The sequence below is a fragment of the Pteropus medius genome, unplaced genomic scaffold (genome assembly GCF_902729225.1).
Source record: "Pteropus medius unplaced genomic scaffold, Ma_sr-lr_union100, whole genome shotgun sequence".
Taxonomy (NCBI): domain Eukaryota; kingdom Metazoa; phylum Chordata; class Mammalia; order Chiroptera; family Pteropodidae; genus Pteropus; species Pteropus medius.
In genome coordinates, this window is record NW_024355206.1 from 6,950,835 (window position 1) to 6,972,810 (window position 21,976).

Here is a 21,976-nt window from a genome sequence, read left to right on the forward strand (position 1 = left end):
CTGTGGAACTATGTTTAGAAACTTGAGAGGGACCTCAAAACATGCAATCAAAAAAGCCCCTTCTTGTCTTTGTTTCAATGAGCACTCTGAAGCTTTCATGATTCTGTAAAATTGAAACGGACACTTTCTTTGATTACAATCTGAAATTGGAAACTATAGAGAGATAACCACCACTCATCGTCATTCTAGACCCATATTCCCATAATCCCATGCGTCAAGCTTCTCCACCTTTCGAGATATTTGGGAACAAAGGCCTAACAACATATTCAGACTACCTGCTCTCAAATTATCTACTAAGGAGGAACTGCACTTGTGTCCTTGAACAAGACTCATCAGTCGTCAGGTGACGCACAAAGCTTGTGAGGGAGCGATGTGCTACACCGCTGTCTGATCCTCAGATGTCACTTTGAGGCGGATGATAAACGACAGGTCCGACAACTCACTTGCCATTTCAAGATATTTCTTAAACTTTTTCTTGTTGTGACAGGCAACCAAATTGATTAAACCTAGTCGTGGGATTTGACACTACCGCCAGTAGACTCCTATTTGTTGATTGCTATTGATTTTCTCTAATACTTCATTTAAAAATCAATAGTTGGAAAGAAAAATAGGCTGGGTTTACACATACTTAAACATACTACCGTATGCCGGGGAAAGCACACGTTTGGCAGAGCTTTTGCATCAAATTATAAGAAGAGCTCTTAACAGGTGAAGGCAAGGGCTTTGGATCGATGCAGAGTTTTCTTTCTTTCCCAATCAAAGAAAGTGGCTAGAAATTAGGCTCAGCAGTGTCATTTTCGAGGCTTTCTTGAAGTAAACAACTTTAAACTTCTGGAGGGTGGAGGGTCTTCCTTGCATTTACATAAAGAGGATGCATCACTATGAGTTCTTCTGTTTTTACGGGTATTGATAGTACCTGGAGTTCATGCGGGCTTTGATCTTTTTGGCTTTTTTTTTATTTCTTTGCCGCTCTTCTCCATCTTTCGAAGGCTCCGAGGGAGCTGTACTTTCGATCACAATGTCAATAATATACTTCTTTAAGGAAAGATGCTCCTGAAAGATAAATAAAATGATGATGATGATTTAAAAATAGCACGGCATTGCTACAGACTACAGTAAGTATAAAAGATTACACAGACAAAAGTCAAAGTAACCTCTATGAAACACTGGCTTCCACAATTGCCTGGGATAACACTGAAAACAGTTGGACTTGACATTTTCGTTGACTCGTCAAACCCTGGCTGCACGTCAAACTGTGCTAAACACTAAGGATACGAGGACATATCCCTTGCAGCCACACAGTGTAGTGAGAGACATAAAATATACACACAAAATGTAATGACAAGCAGTAAGTGCCCATCAGAGAGTCAGAGCGCTACAGGAGTCAAAGGGCGGAAAGATGGCTGTTCGCTGGGGGCGAGAAGGAAAGGTTTCGAGACGGAAGCACTGTCTCTGCCATCCCGCAAGGGCAGGGTGAACGTGAACATGCGGGTGCTGGGTGTGTGTGCGGGTGGGTGTTTGGGCTGCGAGTTGGGAAATGTGTAGGAAGGTGTAAGAAGGCGGCCATCCAGAAAACACGGGCAGAGATGAGAAAGTGGACTGTGATTACTGGCAGGAGAGACCTGTTTGGCTGAGGCACACAGCGTGGGCCCAGCTCCTTCCTTAGCCACTGCAGACTGAATGGCCTACGACTCTAACCACTCCCATGTATGTGCACAACTTCCTCGCTCCCTTTCTCCTGTCATGCTTGCATGGCAAAATCCCAGCCCTAAAGCCAATTCCCTCCCTACTCTGTGCCGATAACTGAACAGATTAATGTGGCCACAATTACAAACAATACTGACTACTGTGTTTAAACGGACGACATTATACCTCAAATGGGCTCTAGTACTGCCAGGCAGCAAAACAACCTTGGACCATTTTATCTATACACTCCTTCCTAGAAGTTTTTTTTTTAGACCCTCTCCCTTAAATTTCCAACACCCTTGGCCCCGTAGACCACATCCTCCTCCCTGGCACTTTCCTGACTAAGCTTCTAGACATCACATTGTCCTCTCAACTCATCAGCTGTACCTCCTAAGACTTCTTTGCTGGATCATTTCCTCTCCTTGCCTGGGTAATGCTGGAGCATCCCAGAGGGTCCACAGATCGTCCCTCTTCTCCATCAAACTCATTCACTGCGAGCAGTGACTTGAAATATTACTTAAACACAGGCAATTCCCAAATTTTTACCTCAAGTCCCAACCTCTCTCCTGATTCCCACTCCTACATGAAACTGTCTCCCAAAACACTCCAGTGAGTTGAAGTACTTCCACCATTAGCATTTCCAAAAGAACGGTGCGCAACCACCTTCCGTTCCCCCACATCCCGCAGTGACCCTCCTTTCAGCAAATAGTACCATCCATTCGTGCAACTGCTCGTATCCAATACATCCGCCCATACTATCAGCTCTACTTTCAAATATATCCCCAAATCCATCCCAAACCCAGTCACTTCTCCCACCACCATCATCTACTCTAAGGTAAGGCGTCATAAGCTCTCATCTGTATCATTCAATAATAGCCTCTTAAACGGTGTCTCAGATTCTCATTTAACGCCCAAGTCTTTTCTTTACATAGCAGCCAGTGATTTTTTTTTTTTTTAAACATAAATCACATTCTATCATTGCTCTTATCAGAACCTGCCTTCTCCTCACACTTCGGGTAAAATTCGAAGTCCTTTCCCTGGCCCACCAAGCCCTCCATCGTTGACCTCTCTGAGCTCACCCTATAACGTTCTCGCCTTCATCTGTTCTGTTCTGGCCGCAGTGGAATGGGTGTTGCTGTTCTTGGCATTCACCAGGAATGTTACCGCTGTCCCCTTAGCCGAAAATATTCTTCTTTCAGTTATTTGCATGGTCTCAGCTAAAATGAACGCCCAATCTTAAGTAACACCTTCTATTATTTGCCATCACTTTATTCGTCCATTTTTCTTCATAGGATTTGCCTAACATTTTACCTAACATCAAATATTTCTTTGCAATTTTCTGTACTAGAATCTATGTTTTATGAGGGCAACGATTTGTCTGTTTTGCTCACTGATGCCTCTGGGTCTGCTCTGATCCGAGAGGGGAGGGGCAAGATCTTAGGGATGACAGAGATGGGTCTCTGAAAAAAATCACACGGCATAAAGCCACCGTGACAACATGGACTGCTTACCTACCTCAGGACTGTACTGTAAGAAGTAAGCTTCTATGTTCTTAAAATTATTGTATTTTTATTACCTTTATTATAGCAGATTAATCCTTTCCCTAAGTAATGCAATTATGCAAAATTTGTATGTATAATTACATATATCTTTGCATATTTACATGTATATACGTGTGTGTATAAACCGACTGTGGGAAATTAAGGCAAAATACTAAAATTTTTGACTAGATTGTGACCGATTTTTAATTTTCTTTTATAATAAGCATGTATAATAAGCAGAAAGAAAATCTGGTTTAAAATAGCTAGCATAAAATGATATCTGGAATTAACTTCAAAATACTATTTGGGAGGAGTGCATGAGATGTCAATAAGGCAGGACTCACCGAGACCTTATCGTTGTTAGGCTCAGTGATGACTACAGGGAGGTCTGTCTGTCTACTATTAGGTATGTTTTAAAGGTTCCGTAACAACCAGTTTGGAAAACAGTCATCTTGTAAGAAAAAATAATTTGTACACATGAAATTAAAATTGTTTGGCTTACCAAACAAAGTAAATGAAATCATGATATGCATCTCTCTCAAGCATCTAAGAGCTGAACTGAAAATGGAATTAACATGTCTGTGCACTATTCGAACGCTGAAAGTGTGCACTCCAAGTGTGAAATCTGCTGTAAGAACCAGAGACCACGTCCTACAGGAGAGCAGATGTATATTAAGGGGGTGCTTTACCAAAAGAAGTAGTGATACATTGTTAGTGATCCTCCCATCTTCCTCATCTGGTCTTCCTACGTCTGAGCCTCTGGGACGGGGACAGGTTAACTGGCCACTACAAGATGACGAGTAACCCGGGCCTAGAACGGTGCTGACCAAAAACAGTCAGGCTTTAAGGAGCCAGTTAGAGACGAAGGTGTCAATGTTTTTCACTTAATTCCACAGCCACATCTGTCGTGACAGGAAGGACACCAGCAGGCCCCATCCACTAGCCAGTAGGTTCTGAAGCTGACGGTGCTGCTCAAGGTCCAGCGCCCAGTTCACCTGACCACTCGGGCACCGGTGCACACTGGCAGGCAGCACCCCCTCGCTCTCCTTCTAAGCCATCCTCAGCAGCAGTCCAATCCATACAGCTGAATTCCTTGATTATTTTTCTACCTCCTCACTGTTCCAGGTTCCTGCTATGACATGAGCCCAGCTCTGAACACAAGAGCCTAACCTTTGGGCTCTAAGCCTTGCTGACGCCCTTCCCCAACCCCAAAGACTGGCTGGGATCAGATACATAGAGCAGAGTCAGCTCCTCTTACTTGAAGTGCTGCTTGCTTCGCACTGCCTACCGCTCTGGCCGTTTCAAATACTGGTATCTACGCCTCTGTTCACAATAGACAACCAGCTAGTCGCAGAGCCCAGGCTGCTTAACAGTTAATAAAATGCTCAGGAAAAAAATAAAGATACTTTAAATGATTCTACTTATGCAAAATCATCATAAGGACTCAGAAAGTACCAAAATATCTCTATACAAATATATTCATAGCAGTAAGATTTACAACAAAATATCAGCAGTAGGAACTGATTATGTAAATTATGGCCCACGCTTTCATTCATACGTGGGATATGAAACAAAGAGCAACAAACGAAAAAGAAATAAATTATGACTTATGCATTAATACTATACAGGTTTCATTATTTTAAACAACAGTATTGTTAAAAACAATCATCGTATAATGGTAAACAAAAATTCAGGATTCAAATCTACACAATGCAGTTTATGTATAAATAAGTGTAAGATTTATAACTTCATATATAAAGAAAATTAGATCAAAATGTTAACAATACGCATTACTTTATTTTTTTCGCAAATTTTCTACAATATGTATTAATATTTTAATTGTTGCAAAATTAATGCTAATAAGAGAATGCAAGGAAAAGCAAGCTCTTTAAAGAAAAGAGGGTCAATCTTTATAAGGTTACGGTTACTGTAGGCTTACTTGTGCTGTAGAAAAATAAGTATAACTGTGTAAAAATACACTCACCTTTTTGTATTTACTCAGAATTATAATTATTATGCCACATGCACAAGGAAAAGCAAAATATACCGTGGAGACATATTATCTATGATTTACTTAGTCATTTTCCAAATATGAATCAACCAGGGCCAAAACTCATCCCAAAGGCCCCTGAATCTCCTTCCTTCCTAATATCACAGAAAATTTACACCCCTGCCAGGCTGGAATCCCGCACGACGTAAGTCCCACTCTCCTGCCTCCAAGCTGGGAACGGGTTGTAGTTTGCCGTTCTACCTGATACTGTGAATTATAAAAAAAGCATCAGCGGGAGACAGTGTTCCCTTTAGGCACAGAAAAGCAGACTGACGCGGCAGAAACAGCACCGCACTGTGAGTCACAGTGTCTGCAACCAGGATAAGTTCTGCAAAACACGACAGAGTGACTTCTCTGGGCCTCAGTTTCCTCACTAGTAAAATGAAGGGATTAGAAAATAAAATCTCAAGTCTCCTCTTCATAACATTTTAAAATCCACGTGAAAAGCCCCTAAGCTAATCAAGGATGGTAATTCCACGTGCAGACACACACACACGTCTAGTTTTTAAGCCGCAATTGTGACTTCTTAAACACTGCTACAACATGAAATACTAATAAATGTATATAAGGAAACTAATACTATACAGACATGATCTCATCAAAGTTTATACCCTTCTTATTCATTTAATTACCTTTTATGGCATATTATGCCAAAGCTCTGGCCTTTCTAACATAATTTACTATATTAAATACTGAAGTTTATGATCCTGATATTCTATCAAACTCCTCCTGAAGGTTCTCATAATTCCTTATTTTGTAAAAGAGACATGAAAAAATTAAGCTATAGATAGGTTCATGATCTTTGGGAAAGATGTAAAAGTTCTAAAAATAGGGTATATAGGATAATATAAATGACACAATATAGAATTTTATTAAACTTCCATTTTTAGAACTCTCTCAAGTGTTACCTCAGAATAAACACATTTCATAAAATGTGGTACATCGAAGGAAGTAATCTGCTTCCTATTATTTAAAATACTATAACATAGAACTGAGAATTTTTAAGGATGCTATTCTTCCTAGATCAAAAGGGTTTAAATGTTTCCTTTGAAAAAAGGACCAAAACTTCATCACAATAATAACGAAACATATTTTTATTTGAATATCAAAAGGTGTTTTTTTTATGGAAATCCAATGTCATGCTCAAGAGCCTTATTTCTCTGGAGCCAAAACTTTACTTTCAAAAGCAGGGTGGATGCCAAGTTATTAATCTAAATAGATGAGAAAATAATACAAGTTTTTCACATTTTGTATGGAAAAACATTTTTCTCTCAACATCATCCTGGACTTTCTCAACTTTGGAATCTAAAATTCAATGATATTAGTCCTTTCCAGACTCAAATGTTTTCTCGAATTCTTAAAAGTATTATTAGGCATTTCACCCTTTTAAGCCTGCCTAGCACAAAGACAAACAAGAGAAATAGGAGGCATGTTACATTTCCTCACTGTCTTCCACAAAAACTGGGGAAGGGCGGCAGCCTGGAGGGTAAGAATGTGTTTTCCTTGTTTCTCTGGAAGATGATGAGGGTGAGAAAAGGGAGGCATGAGGGAGAAGTGGGAGAGTAAAGAAATGAAGATGTCTGGGAAGGGACGAAGAAGGAAAATCAGAAGAAAAGGAGAAGCAGATGAAATAAAGGAAGAAATAAAGAAATGCTCAACTGAAAACAACATGGCATTCTGGATAGCGCTTTACCATAGATTCTGAATACCACCTTCATAAACACAGTATGTTGAAAATAAACTATCATTTAGCTCATTAATTTAATTTATTAACACTTAATTCAATATGTACGATGTGCCAAGGGCTTTTGATAATGGCTTACGTTAAAGAGGTACCAGTTTTACTCAGAATGAAAACAAAAGAATCTGTAGTGAACTATTATTTTGATCACTATCACTCCCCCCGTAAAACTATCCCAGCAGAGTACCCTCCAGAAAGAGTTAAGGAAAGGTGACTTATGATTACTGATTTGCTAGATAGCATTAACCGTATCAACTAAAGTATATACAGACATCCAAACACTATTCGATAACGAAAGTGCCATATACAAAACTTAGTTCATTTATATTTAACTGAATGTGTTTAGAGATTCGTGGAACTGTGAAATTTATCAGAGACCCCCTAAACTGAAGAGGTAGGCTCACGTGATGGTATTCATCCATGTTTCCCTGACATCTAAACTAATGCAGAATGCACAAGCAGGTGCTGAAGAAATGGTAAAAAAAAAATAAAATATAAAGTTTGAGAGTTCTACTATATTTAAATGAACTTTCATCAAACAGTAAATTTGAGAGAATATGAAACATAACACCTTTTAGCAAAACAATGCCCTTTATAACAGCATCATTTTGAAAAATTAAACATATGTAACAATGACAACTTTTAAAACTTTATAGGCTATTTTAGTTATACAAAGATTCGATTCTGCTAAGGTCTCTTCCTATAGGTGTAAGATACACTTATGTTGTTATCTATTATAATCTATGTATTGTATTGTTGGAAATGACAGATGAGAAAATGAAGCTAATGAAATATTGTGAAACAGACACCATGCAAAAGAGAAAAGCCCATCTTCTGATAAGGATGACAGTCTACCATCTGTCCCCCTGCCACTCAGTGACAATTACAAATACTCTATCAGTTTGATGGTAGGTGGAGATGATAAATGAGGTAAAGACTTCTTTTGCAGATTCTGACGTTCCTTTCTGATCTAATCTGAGGTTTAACAGATGACTCAAAGAAAAGCCCAAAAGCTTGTTAATTTATCGTGCCGTGAAGACAGAAGATCTGAACTCAATACTGCAACATAGAATGGTTCAGTTGTATTGAACCAAGCCTTGCAGTCAAAGGTGTTTTCTCGGAATTCTTAGATTTCTAGTACAGCAAGTGAGATTACTATCAGACTTCATCCTCAGAAATCATTCCAATAATATCCAGTAACAATAATACCACAGATTACAAATAACATCACCCTTCCAATACAAGATCAAAAGAACAATAATGCTCAGAGTTGGAACTCCTCAGTTATGAGTGACTTTCACAACACCGGGTGACAAGAGCTGGAGGGTGTCAGCAGCTTCATATCATACTCTACAGTACTAAAATCAACATTCCCTTTAAATCTACAAACTTTTAAATGTTTAGAAAAAGGATATACATAAAAATGGAAATACACAGTAACTATAATCTAATACAAATTAAATATAATATAAATACAAAATAAAAATATAAATATATAAAAATATAAATATTTAAAGGAAAAGAATAGAAAAGTTACACCACTCTAACACTAGATAAAAGAAAGTTGGAGTGACTAACTTAATATCAGACGAGGTAGCAAAAAATATTACTAAGAAGAACGTATATTCCAAAACAATGAAATTAATTAAGAGCACATAAAAATCCTTAGCTTTCATATTCCTTAATAACACAACTTTAAACTACATGAAGCAAAAACTGATGGAATTGCCAAGAGAAATAGAAAAATTTACAATTAAAATCAAAAGATTTCAATATCCCTCTCTCAAAAATTTATAGAACAAAAACAAGCAGAAAACCACCAAGGATACACAGATGAGAAAAATTTTTGAGGTGATAAATATGTTCACTACCTTGATCATGATGATGGTTTCATGGATGTATAAATATACTAAAACTTCTTAAACTAAACTTAAAAACAAGTGCAGTTCAATGTGTGACAGTTATATCTCAAAGCTCTTTAAAAACAGTAACAGATTTTTAATTTGTATGAATCTAGGTACTATAATATTGAGTAAAAAAAAGTCCAAGAGGATTGCGTACAGCACGGTACATTTTTACAAAGCATTAAACAACTAAAACGAAAATATGCTTTTTAGAAATAAACCTAGATGTAAAAACAAAACTATGAATGGGGCAGTAGAGAAAGACGGGAGGAGAAGGGGGTGGCCACATCGGGCATCACGAACTAGAACAAGGTTTGCAATATTAGTACCATACAAAAGTAATATTCGAGAAGAAAGGTGTTAAAAAGAGAGATGTTCCACATTCTTAGAAGATAAAACGCCATCAGTAGGATAAAACTACGTAAATAGTTATAGTCGTGATGATAAAACTATTTAATTATACGTAGAAAAGACTTTTTAAAAAACACAGACAGACATGAATAAATAATAATAGCATATAACAGAACTAAAGGGAGAAACAGACCAAAACAGTATCATAGTAGGGGACCTAAATACCCCACTGTCGGATATGGACAGATCATCCAAACAGAAAATCAATAAGGAAATAAAATCCTTAAATGACACATTAGACCAACTGGACATAGTTGACATTTACAGGGCCTTCCATCCCAAAACAGCCCTGTGGTTCAGCTTTCCCAAATGCCCCTACTTCTTGTGTGGTGCCAACCCTACGGTAGAAGCCAGCAGGCCTGCTGGGGGCCAAAACAGAGGTTGTGTCAAAGACTCAGAAACATGTCGGCAGAGAGGACTGAGGGGTAGCCTGGCTAGGAATAGGTAGGTAAGTGGCTGATGGTACACACTGGAACACTGGCCAAGTGGAAAGGACAGATCAACAGTTCACTGGCCACTCTTCAAACTCGGTGGCCCAGAGAACAGTCAGCGAACAGGTAAACAAGGGACTCACACTGGAAATCAGAAAAGACAAGAGACATTATGTAATAAGATCCAACTGTCCTCCTGACGTGGGGTAACGTAAGCCATACTCTTCTGCCAGTACACAGATGCCATCCCAAGCAAGTGGATGGGGACTGAGAACTGTTATAAAAGGCTGTGTATTAACTAAAGAAACTTTTAAAAGTACTGGATCAAACTAAGGTTTAGAGCAAACTGGTTAGCTAACTAAAATGTGTTCCTTGAACCAATGAAAGAGGCTGAATCGGCTATAGGCAGCTAGCTACGTAGTCTCAGCACAGATCCTAGTTTCTTCGTTAGGGAATTTGCCATCATAAGAATCCCAAACGTTAAAAGAAATATGTCAATCAACAATGAGCCGTATACGTGTGTGAATCATATGCCAAATACATGTGCATGTTCACTCCGCCACTGTCTCTTCTCACTCACTCTCACACAGAACCGTAAACATTTTCCCATCCCATTAAAGCGAAAATTATGGCAATGGAAGCTTTTTGTCCTATAAGCCAAAGGGTAAGATATTCTCAAACTAAAATGTATAGCCTATTGAGGAATTGGGAGAAAAATGATTTATTCTAAATGAGTCCTAGTTGTTTTCTTAACATGAGTATAACAAGTGAGTCAATGATTCTGCTTCTACAAACAAAGGTGAGCAAGGTAAGGAAATGAATGAATCTTTCAGGAATTATCTATCGTTTCCCAGACTGTCATCATTTTTAGGAGATAGCTACAACTTTTTCTCCCTCAATGCTAGACACGCTCTGACCAAAGAAATCAGCTTATATTTCACTAAATACAGTGATATCTTTATGTTCTTGTTAACTTAAAATTTCATTTTTTCAATCACCCAATTCACATAATTTTTCCAAGTTGTTATACTGATACGGGATTTGTAAAATCACACTTGGTTGTAAACATACAATAAATTATAGTTAATTTAAGAGCTTTCATGAAAGTCTTTTTCATACTTTCCATGAATCAAATCAACATATGCTATTTTTTCTCTATAATTATGTACACAGGTTAACAGAGTTTGTATAGTTTACATGCTTATTAAGCCAAGGAGTCTCGCAAACAGAAATACATGGATTCAAAATTAAAAAAAAAAAAAAATTTTGTTAAACTTCATTCAATTAAATGTATTTCATGGAACTTGCACAAAAATCACTATCAGCTTTTTTAGATAGTGTAAAAACCAAACTATGTCGAAATGAGTTTAAATTAAAACATTTTATTATTTCTCTGGTAATGCATGAAAAAAATAAGTTTTGGTATATACTTAAACTAGCACCCATTCGTTTTGAGCTTTAAAAATCACATACTTTTATCATTTGTATGCTAAGAAGATGAAACAGGAAAAAAAACCAAGCAGCTCTTTTTGTGAGGTCTCAAGAAACATGAAAAATTTTCCTGGTTAAATTAAAATAAAAACACAAAATATCAAACCTTTCTTTCTGTGCAGCTACCTATTATGTTTAACAGGCTTAGAACAAAATGTGTCAAAGATCAAGAGTAAGTTATCTGATATGCCAAATGCATAAGGTCAAAGGTACAATTTTATTAGGTCAGAGGTGGTATAAATAAAATCTTGTATGTCAAAGAAGAAAGGTCACAGACAAGATGTATATAATATAAAGACATACCAGATGACAAGTAATAACTTTAAGTAGAACAAGTCTGTTTACTATAGATACCTTCACTGATTAAAATGAAACTTCCATGTGAGTAAAACTGCAGTAAAAACCTGGTATAAAAAATAAAAACCGGCACACCTGTATAGGGCACTTATCATGAGCGGACCTCGACAAACTGGAAGTTGCTCTGGGTGAGTCAGTCAGTGAGTGCTGAGTGGATGTGAAGGCATAGAACAAGACCGTGCCCTACTGTAAACTTCATAAACACTGTACACGTAGGCTACGCCAAATTTATTTCAAATTGTTCTTTATTCAATAATAAACTTAGTTTTCTGTAACTTTTTTACTTTCACTTAAATTTTTTTTAACTTTTCAACTTTTGTAATAACACTTAGCTTAAAATCCAAACACATTATACAACTGTAAAAAATATTTTCTTTATATTCTTATTTTACAAGCTTTTTTCTACGTGAAATTTTTAAAGTTTTTAAGTTTTTAAAACTTTTTAAAGTTTTTTTGTTGTTGTTAAAAACTAGGATACAAACACACACATTAGCCTAGGCTGAGAGAGGGTCAGAATCATCCATATCACTGTCATCCACCTCCACATCCAGTCCCACTGGGAGGTCTTCAGGGGCCGTAATGCACATGGAGCTGTCATCTCCTGTGACATAAGTGCCTTCTTCTGGAACACCTCCTGAAGGGCCTACCTGACTCTCTTCCTGAGAAGAAGTCACTCTTTTCAGAAATACGACCATGGTGGTTTGCTTGGTTTCATCGCAGATTTGCTTGCAAGCAGATAATGCACCATGAACATTCCTCTCTATTAAAATCTTTCATGGTTGGAATCTACGTTTAAGGTGCTTGCTGAGGTCTACAAAAGCTTCTGCTAACCCCTTCACTGTGAAGTTTCTTAGAGGTTCTTCTTTTTCTTCTTCTGCAGTTTCCTTCTCTTGCTTCTTCTTCAGCTATGCGCTCTGGTTCCAGTCCCGACACCTCTTCATTAGTCGATTCCTCAGGAATCCCCTCTAGCCGCTCCCCAATATCCTCATCTACACCCATGGTAAATTTGTTTGCCTTCTCAACCGCAGTCTTGGTGATTTTTGCAACCTCCTCCTCCTTGGCAAATTTTGTGAAGTCATGGACAAACCTCTTGAATGTCTTCTTCCAGATGCCACTCCTAATACCTTGGTGACATCACCCCAAGCACGGTTCTTGATACAGTCATAGATGTTGAAGTCCTTCCAGAACTGCACCTGTGTGTTCTCAGTGTCTTCTTCGACTGCAGCCAACAGGTCATCCTGAGGTAGTAAGCCTCGGAAGCTGCTATAACTCCTTGATCCATTGGTTGGATCAAAGTGGTGATGTTTGGTGGGAAAAACAGCACTCTTGCTATTGGGATAAAAATCACCAGTAAAAGGAGGATATCTGGGAGCACTATCAACAATAAGAAAAATCTTGAAAGGCATCTTATTTGCCAAACAGTACTTATCCATTTGCTGGCACAGCAATTCAGGAGGGCATCTTTGAAGAGGAGCTGGCTTCTCCGTGACTTCTTATTACTCATGTACTACACTGGCAGTGTGTGCTTATCGATAGGCTTGTAGGCCCTGGGGTTCTTGCTGTGCCAGATCACAAAGGGTTTCACAATTTGTAGCCTGAAACTTGTAGCCTGGAACACTGCCCTCCAACAAGACTGATATTTTGTCCATAAATGCCCCCAAACCTGGCACGGACTTGGCCTCCATATGGAAGGACGTCCTTTCAGGCATCCATTTCCAGAATCAGGAGCTTTCACCCACACTGAGGATCTGCTCTGGCAAGTAATTTTCCTCCATAATCCGCTTATACAGAGTTTTCAAAACTTCTTCAGCTTCCTCTGCATCAGCACTGACAAACTCACCGCTCACTTTCACATCATGTAACAAGTGATGATTCTTGAACCGTTTAAACCATCCAGGGCTAGCAGGGACTTCGACATCACAGTCGGGTCCAGCCTTTTCTTTTACCATCCTAAACTTTTTGCTTTGACTCTGATCACCACGGCGTTAAGAGGGATATGCTTCAGTGTCTGGTCTTTAATCAGGTCATTAGGAGTTCCTCCGTGTCTGATAACATGCCCTTCTCGAATTTTCGTTAGTCTGTTTTCGATGAAACTCATCCTTTAACAGCTTCCATCACTTTGCTCTTGTTCTTCGTGATCCTAGGAATGATGGAATAGGACACGCCTGACTGGCGAGCAAAAATCGTCACAGATTTTCCACCTTCATTGTCCTTAATCACATTTAATTTCATTTCCAGGTCAATCACTCAAAGTGGCCTCTGACTGGCAACATTATCAGTGATTCTGTATGCTTAGGGGCCATGAGATTAGATCGATAAGAGATTAAATCAAGCACAAGAGAACACGATGCAACCATGAGATACACGGCTACAGCCTAGCAAGGCATACCGTTTTACGGCAAACACTTTTTTATAAGTAGAAAGGGTGCACCCTAAAATGACAACAAAACGTATAGTACAGCAAATACATCAACCAGTAACATAGTCGTTTATGCTCATTATCAAATATTATGTATTGTGAATGACTGTATGTGCTATACTCTTATATGACTGGCCAGCACAGTTTACGTCTGTTTCCACAAACATATGAGTAACGAACTGCACTATAATGTTACAATGGCTACGATGTCACTAGGTGATAGGAATTTTTCAGTTCCGTTACAATCTTATGGGACCACTGTCCTATATTCAGTCCATCATTGACCAAAATGTCACTAGGTGGCCTATAACTGTACATGAATTAAGTGAGAATTTAAAGAAGATTTAATTCTTTTAAATTGAAACAACACATCCAATAAATCTCAAAACACAACAGCTAACCATCAGACTGCTTTGACAGTTACGAAAGATAAATAATACTGCATATTTTTCTTCCAAAGTGCATGAATATTCTTTCCCTCTCAACTTTTCTCATAAAATAAAAACATAAAATTTAGATTTCAGTTTACATAACAGGCGTAATCCAGAAAATTTTTATTTTTTTGTAAATTAAATAATATATTGTTTCTTATTAAAAGAACTTAATTATAAACAATTTTATAAATATAATTTTCTTTATAACGGGAATAACTACATTCTAATTAACAAAGTGATTTAGGATTCTTTCAAAGTGGAGCTCACATACATGTGACTAGTTCTAAACAAAAACTAGAGAATGGAGATAATTATATGAATGATTCATGTTTAAAAAAAAATCCATAATACTCTCTCATAAAATACCCACAGATTTGGAGGCAAAAGCAAATTGTATGTAAAAGGCAAAAAATCATTTGAGGTAAATTAAATAAATGATGAGTTCCATTTTTTATTTCACTTTTATTAACAGTATTTAAAGCCATTTTGTATAAACGTTCAGTTCGATTCAACTCAACGAGCTTTTATTAAACACCTTAAGTATGTGTCAAGAATCAGAGCAAACAACGGATATACAGAAATTACACATTAAGAGACTCCCAATTCCAGCCACAGGGAACGTGCTGATACTGGACTAATCTTTCAACTCCAAATTGCACAGAACATACAACACACCTACCTCAAGGCATCAGAGACTGGCCAGCACAGCCATGGTCCCCGCAAGACGGCTGCGCGTGCTGTGAGCTCCACATCACTCTGGACTCTCTCTCGAGGGCTACGCCAATTTTTGGCATGGGACAAACGAGAGCTCAAAGTGGCATCTTACTGAGCTGAGGAGCCAGAATTTGGTTTAGAGCTGTCAAAGCACTGGAACTTGAGAGGCACAACTCCTCAAAAGGAGGAAATCGTAGAGAAGTGAGCCCAAATAACTGTGTGCAACTTCCCCTCCAAACCTAGTCATATCCAGAAACTCAGGAGGAAACAGTAGCTTCATTCATCCCACTTAGGTAAGATTTATTAAGAGCCAACCAACTCAACTACAGATGTGTTTCTGATGGTCTGTCTTAAAAGGCATTGATAAAAAGTGAAGAAAAGGAATGAACTGTATATGGCTTCACATAAACATGAGGGATCATCGCACAGACTTAAGGATGAGTGAAAGAAGCCAGACGCAAAAAACTACACCCTGTATGACACCATCTGTCACATCAAGGACAGGCAAGACTAAGCGATGGTGCGAGTAGTGAGAGACTAGTTACCTTCTGGGGACACGACTGGGACAGGCAGGACTAGTTACCTTCTGGGGTGCAAGAAATTATCTGCATCTTCATATGAGTAGAACATACGTAAAAATTCATCAAGCTACACACTTAAGATCTGTACACTCTGCTAATATGCTGTGCCTCAAAAAAAAAAGGGGGGGGTTAAACACACATGTGCACCCACACCCAGTACTGCCCTCCAAGGACCACGACGACCCTTCCTGGGCTTCTTAAGAGATGCCTTACAAACATGAATTTCTCATCTTTGGGCAGCTTTAAAAATTTGCTATTACAAATTAAACCAACAAATTAATAGATGTGCAATGTTATCCATGTCTCAATAACAGTTGAAAGAAAACTATTTTTAAAAATACTTATACAAAGCTAAACTCCATGTAAATAATAATTATAGGTAGGTGAATAATGCATTTCCAAAAATATCTAAATAGTACACTCATAAAATTATCGATTTACATGAAATTTTACTGTCCAAGAAATGGAGTACATCACTAAATAATTCTTTTCTTATATTATTAAAATATACAAATATCATCTTATATTGTACTGAAATTATGTAAATAAGTGTTAAGTTCTCGTTTCTGTTTCTTATTAATTCATACACTAAAATAATAACACATCTGTATACTGTTGAATGGTAAATGTAGTTTTAAATAAACATAAATATATGAACATGAAATTCTTTATATAAAAGAGAACACATGAGGTTCTCAGTAAATCTGTAAAATGAACAAAGGAAAGCTCACCACTTCTTCATCTGAAAGTTCACGCCCTTGGATGCTGCTATTCTCTCTCACAGCTTGCTGGTGTTTTTTTCCTTTAATGTGGCTAAAAAGATACACCTCTGAAGAGATCTAAAAACATAAGATAAAAGCAATGGAATCAACACAGAATTATATCTAATTTTAAATATTACACATTCAATCCAGTATACTGTATGCAAAGTTGAGATCATGCTAGCATTTAAGTGTTAGGCTTAAAAACATTTTCTTTAGAATGCAATCCTGAGAACCCTCTTGAAAACACATGGTCGAGAAAGGCACGCCATTACACTCACCTTAGCAGGACATCGTTTCCTCCAAGTATCGAGGTTCGAGCTTCAGCACTGAAAATGTTCCTTTTCTTTGTTGGGGGTACCAATATCCAAAAGTATTGACTTGGGCTATCAGTAAGCAGGTGTCACATCCATTTTAGCAGCACCTGCACCCTCTGGTGCTTTGCACTTTCTCCTCCTCAATGCTGTGACTATTTTTGTACTACTTACTTTGCATAAACATTGTGAAAGAAATCCAGCAGATGCCTTAGTGTGAGTTTTAAAAACTTTTTCTATAGCTTAACAAACGTTACTAATAAATTATATCATCACAATACTGATAATGACAACCTACCAGGACATTGCACAGAGAACACTGCTTCTTTCTTTCATAAGGGGTCAGTTTGGGGGCATAATCAGTATTTGCATGTCGTCCACTGCTTAACTCTGCAGCTTTTTCTTTTCTCTGTTCAATCTGTTCCATGTGCCTTCGAATGCTTTCATCATGCTACAGATGAAGTCAGAGTGTGAGGACATCAAAAAATATTCAGATTATACCGAGAATTTGAAAAAATTGTATTTCCATTCGACCTTCTAAAATAGGAGAATGTCTTGACTCAGTCTTAACTTGCACACTGAGGACAAGACTGCGCACAAAGCCCTTTGCTATCTCCCCCACGTACAGTGATGCTCCCTAAAGTACGCTCCATGGAGCGGCACCACGGGATGTTAACATGTGTTCTGTAGAAGAGGTTCTATGGTCAAAAGAATTTGGAAAATAGTAAGTGAAAGCTAAAAAGGTTTTTAACATAGAACTTTACATAGCCTGTGGTACATCGCTGTGCACTACGACTCAACAAATTTAGTGACACTTTGCCCACGTATTACACCTAACGAGCTTCTGAAGCACTTCCTGGGCCACACCGCGGGAAACGCTGCCCACAGGTAAGGACCAGGCTCATCCTCACAGCTGGCAGGCCCTACAGGACACAGCCCTCTCCCCTCACCAACTCCATTTCTACTTGCCCTACACCACCTCCAGTGACTTCCTTCCCAGAAAACAGAAGACAAACCAAAAAAACACCATTTCAGACTTCTGACTCCATGGCTGCAATGCCATCCCGCCCGACTACCCAATCTCCGACTCATTTAACGCACCTTTCTTTCAAGATTCAGCTCAGGAAGTATTCTCTAAAATGATTTCCCGGACACCATTCATGTCAGACTAAGTGCCCTCCCCTGGACTTCCACAGCACTCTGTGTCACCTTTATCTTCACGGAAATGCTCTGCTTAGCAACTGAATCTCACGTTGGAGTATGAGCTCCTTGAAATTTAGAATCACATCTTACTCATCTCTGTACCCCAGGCCTGCCGCACAGCTCATTAAATGAATGACAGTCCTAGGACCACCCAAATAGTTAAAATACGCTCCTCTACCTTACAGAATTACTGTCTGTGAGGAGCCAACATGTAAATAATTGTGATACAATGTGAAGTATTCACATGACTAGAAACTACAGTACTAAACAAAAAGATTTTCTAGAAAATACTAGTTTATCATAATCTCCCAGGAAACAAATGTGTAATTCCTAAGCACTGAAATCAAATGAAACAAATAATCACTGTTCAGTAGAAATAGAAAATGTTAAAATTTGTTTTTTTTTTCATCAACTGCTTTATCTTATTAAAGTAAACTTAGTTTTCAAATAGTTGAACTAGCCAATATGATATGGTAGCCAAATCATATTTCTTCTTATCCAAAGATTAAAAATACAAATTAATTCAATTTTCTAGGCAATTAATTCAATAAATAAAATTTTAATCTAATGCCCCACTGAAAGCTCTAAAATTTCAAATTAAAATATACACTGTCCCTACCTTGAGCTGAATTTTCTTCTGTAGCTCTTCCATCGCTTCCTGTTGAGCAGCCGTGAGCGCTGCCAACCGTTCTTCCCTGTCTCTACAAGAAGACAGCAAAAATGATAAACTTGGCTGCTTGGAGTAACAACTTTCATGAGGCTCAAAACTACAATTAGGATTCACAGGCTTACATATTCTAAAGGGTTATTATTCTTTAATATTATTTTTTCTAAGTGCCTGTTAAGACCTGGATATATTGCTCATTAAGTGTTTGGAAAGCAACAGAGATTATTAGTTATGAGAATAGGTTTCTGGACCCAGTCATGCGTTTAAATACTAGCTATAGGGCTGTTATTTAAATATGGCAGAAAAATCACAAGGAAAAGTTAGAAAAAGACATGAACTCACAAAGAGAAAAGGAGAGGAAACAATCCCAAACAAATTGTGAGGCCATGCTTAGGAAAAGAGCAGTCAACTGAAACTGTTTCTGAATGAGGTCATATTTGGATTTAACAAAGACTACAAAACAACTATTATAAATACATTCAAATAATTAAAAGTGTGCCAAAATAAAGAAAAATATTATGACAATGATTCAACGAATAGGGAATCTCAACAGAGAAACAGAAACAGTTTTTAAAAAACTTTGCAATAAAAGGAATGAAAAAGCCCTGAACAATCAGCTGAATCCAGGGGTGGAGTACGGAAAATGCAGATGAGTCTGGAGCATCTTGCAGTGCCAGAAAGTAAGGAAATGCACAAAAACCAAAATGAAGTATGTCAAATGGACACAGGGGCCAAATGGAAGAGCTTCCAACATCTAATGCTAGAACAAGTTAAGCAACAAAATGAATAACGTAATATTGGTTTATAACCCAAAATACAAAAAATCTATGAGTCAACACTGACATTAGAAAAGATCAAATAAACAAAGGGGCGAGAACAGACAAATGTCCTATACTGCAGATGACTTATATAGGAGTGTGTCTCTCAAGGACGTGGAGAATAACTCCCCATCCCATAGTGTGGGCTATGCTTAGTGGCTTGCTACCAAATTTCCCTTAGAGGGAAAAATTTTTAAGTAATTATACAATGAAGAAACCTGACAAACACTATATTAGCCAAATGATCAAGGTTAACAAAATCTGGGATAAGTCGAGTTGACGGCATGAAGGAATCTTCGACATGTTCAGAATGGATATTTACATTCATCCTCGTGGTCTTCCTGTCAAAAACCCGTAACACCAAAGCAACCATCAAACACTTCCTAACCAAGAAACAGTCTACAAAATGTCTGACCACTGCTCAAGACTGTCAAGGTCATCAAAACCATGGAAAATCTGAGAAACTATAAGAACTCAGAGGAGCCTGAAGGAAAATGGCAATTAAATATCTGAAGAAAGAATGGCCAAACACTCCTCAAATTTGATGAAAAACATTGATGTACAAGAGTAGGATAATCATGAAGAGAACCAACTCAGACAAATTATAGTCACACAGAAATGTGAAAGGACCAAGATAGTCGTAATAAAAAAAATAAAGGGTTATTAACAGACACCAAAAATTATTATAAAGCTTTGATATTTAAGGTAGAGGATAGAAAGAGTGACCACTGGACCAGAAAATATGGCCCACAAACAGACCTATGCATCCAAGGAAACATGATTTATGTAAGAAAGCTTTGTAGATCAGCATGAAGCAAAATTTGATTTTTTAAATAAAGTTTGGTAGAATAGGGTATGCACATGAAAAAAAATGAAGCTGGATTTCTATCTCAAACCATACAATAAAATTGATTCTTGATAAAGGCTTTACTATCAAAGAAAACCTATGACATTTTGAAGATTACCTTATGACTCAGGATAGAAAAAGATCTCATAAACAAGATCAAAAAGCACAAATCACAGTCTGTTCAGTTTTACTGTACTGCAATCAAGAATTATGTTAACCAAAAGACGTCATAAAGCATGAAAAGGTATGCCACAACAGACCAAATATTTGCAATATATGTATGTGATAAAAGATTAGTATCTACTTAAGATAATTCCTAAACATCAAAAAAAAAAAAAAAAAGGATCCCAAGAGAAATGGACAAAAATTTGAAGAGACATTTTACAGGGAAAAAAAAACACAGTAGCTGATTGATTATGCAAAAAGTTGCACAGCCTTATTATTAATCTTGAACAAGTAGAAAAAGCAAATTAAAACCACAGAGCTATTTTTTCACAGCCACCAAATTTGTCACAGTTAAAAGGTCAGAAAAAAAATCACATGTTGGCAAGATGTACACCAATCAAAAGGGAATTAGTCTTGGCCAATGCAATGCTTTTTCCTAGGTCTCTGAATCTTAAACAAGTGATTTAAAATGAAGGGATGGCTGAAGGTCATTTACTGCAATCAGAGTGGCAACATGCTAACCAATACCGTTTCCATCAAAAGACCACTGCCGTGGCTCTTGTGACCTTGCCTTTGATGTCTGACCATTCCCAAACCTGGTCCTCTAATCTCCTATCACTTATGCTCCCAATATTTTTCTTAAAATTCCCTTTGCTTAGTTAAGGTAGGCAGAATCAAATACTATTTCTTGCAACTAAAATAATCTTGAAATATAAAGTTTCCCATCCAACAGAAACGTTCAAAAGTTTTTCATTTTGATGTCATAATTCCTTGAAATTGAAGTTTCGTACAACACTTCCGTATTTGTGACTATTTTCTAAAAAATCAAGGTGAGCAAACGGCTTTATTCTAAGACTTGAATATTCACCCACTGCAAAATGTTCATCAGGATCAAAATCAAGACAGCAATGAGGTACCTAGCCCTCTCCCTGGCTGCGTCCTCACGGGCTTTTTCCTTTTCCTGCCTCTGCTGCTCAATCCGGGCTTCCTGCTCTTTCCTCTTCATCAACAGTTCTTCCACACGAGCCTGCCGTTCCGCCTCTAGTGCTCTCTTTCGTTCCTGATGTCAGAAATGTTTTAAAGATATCAGAATTACGTGTAAAATGAAAATGATCAAAGGTGATGTAGCTCTGACAAAACACATATACTCAAGCCAAGTAGACCCCTGGCTTGTCACTAGGTATGCTTCTCAGAATTTAAATAAAAATCAAATATCAATGATATCTGGTTTTCAAACATCATTTACCAGTGTTATGCGCAATTATCAGAATGCTATTTCTAGCAGATACTATGTTATGTATATTCTGTGAGACTCTATTAAGTATTCTATGCTTAGTCACTTCAAAAGCCTCATGTTTATACATAGTTTTACAAATACCAGAACATCAGGAAGAACGCACAGTTAACAGATTTTATATTTGAACTAAGCTTTCATAAAGGA

At 37.7% G+C, this 21,976-nt stretch overlaps 1 protein-coding gene across 1 annotated transcript in view; it reads right to left on the minus strand.

Annotated features, from left to right (window-relative positions):
- SCAPER (S-phase cyclin A associated protein in the ER) overlaps positions 1–21,976 on the minus strand; it is a 166,924-nt gene that overhangs the window by 87,432 nt on the left and 57,516 nt on the right. The window contains exons 17-21 of the mRNA XM_039858331.1: positions 21,453–21,595; positions 18,658–18,739; positions 17,134–17,286; positions 16,492–16,599; positions 917–1,053 (exon numbers count right to left, since the gene is read on the minus strand). Coding sequence (XP_039714265.1) covers positions 917–1,053; positions 16,492–16,599; positions 17,134–17,286; positions 18,658–18,739; positions 21,453–21,595 — 623 coding nt within the window. The remainder of the gene's footprint in view (positions 1–916; positions 1,054–16,491; positions 16,600–17,133; positions 17,287–18,657; positions 18,740–21,452; positions 21,596–21,976) is intronic.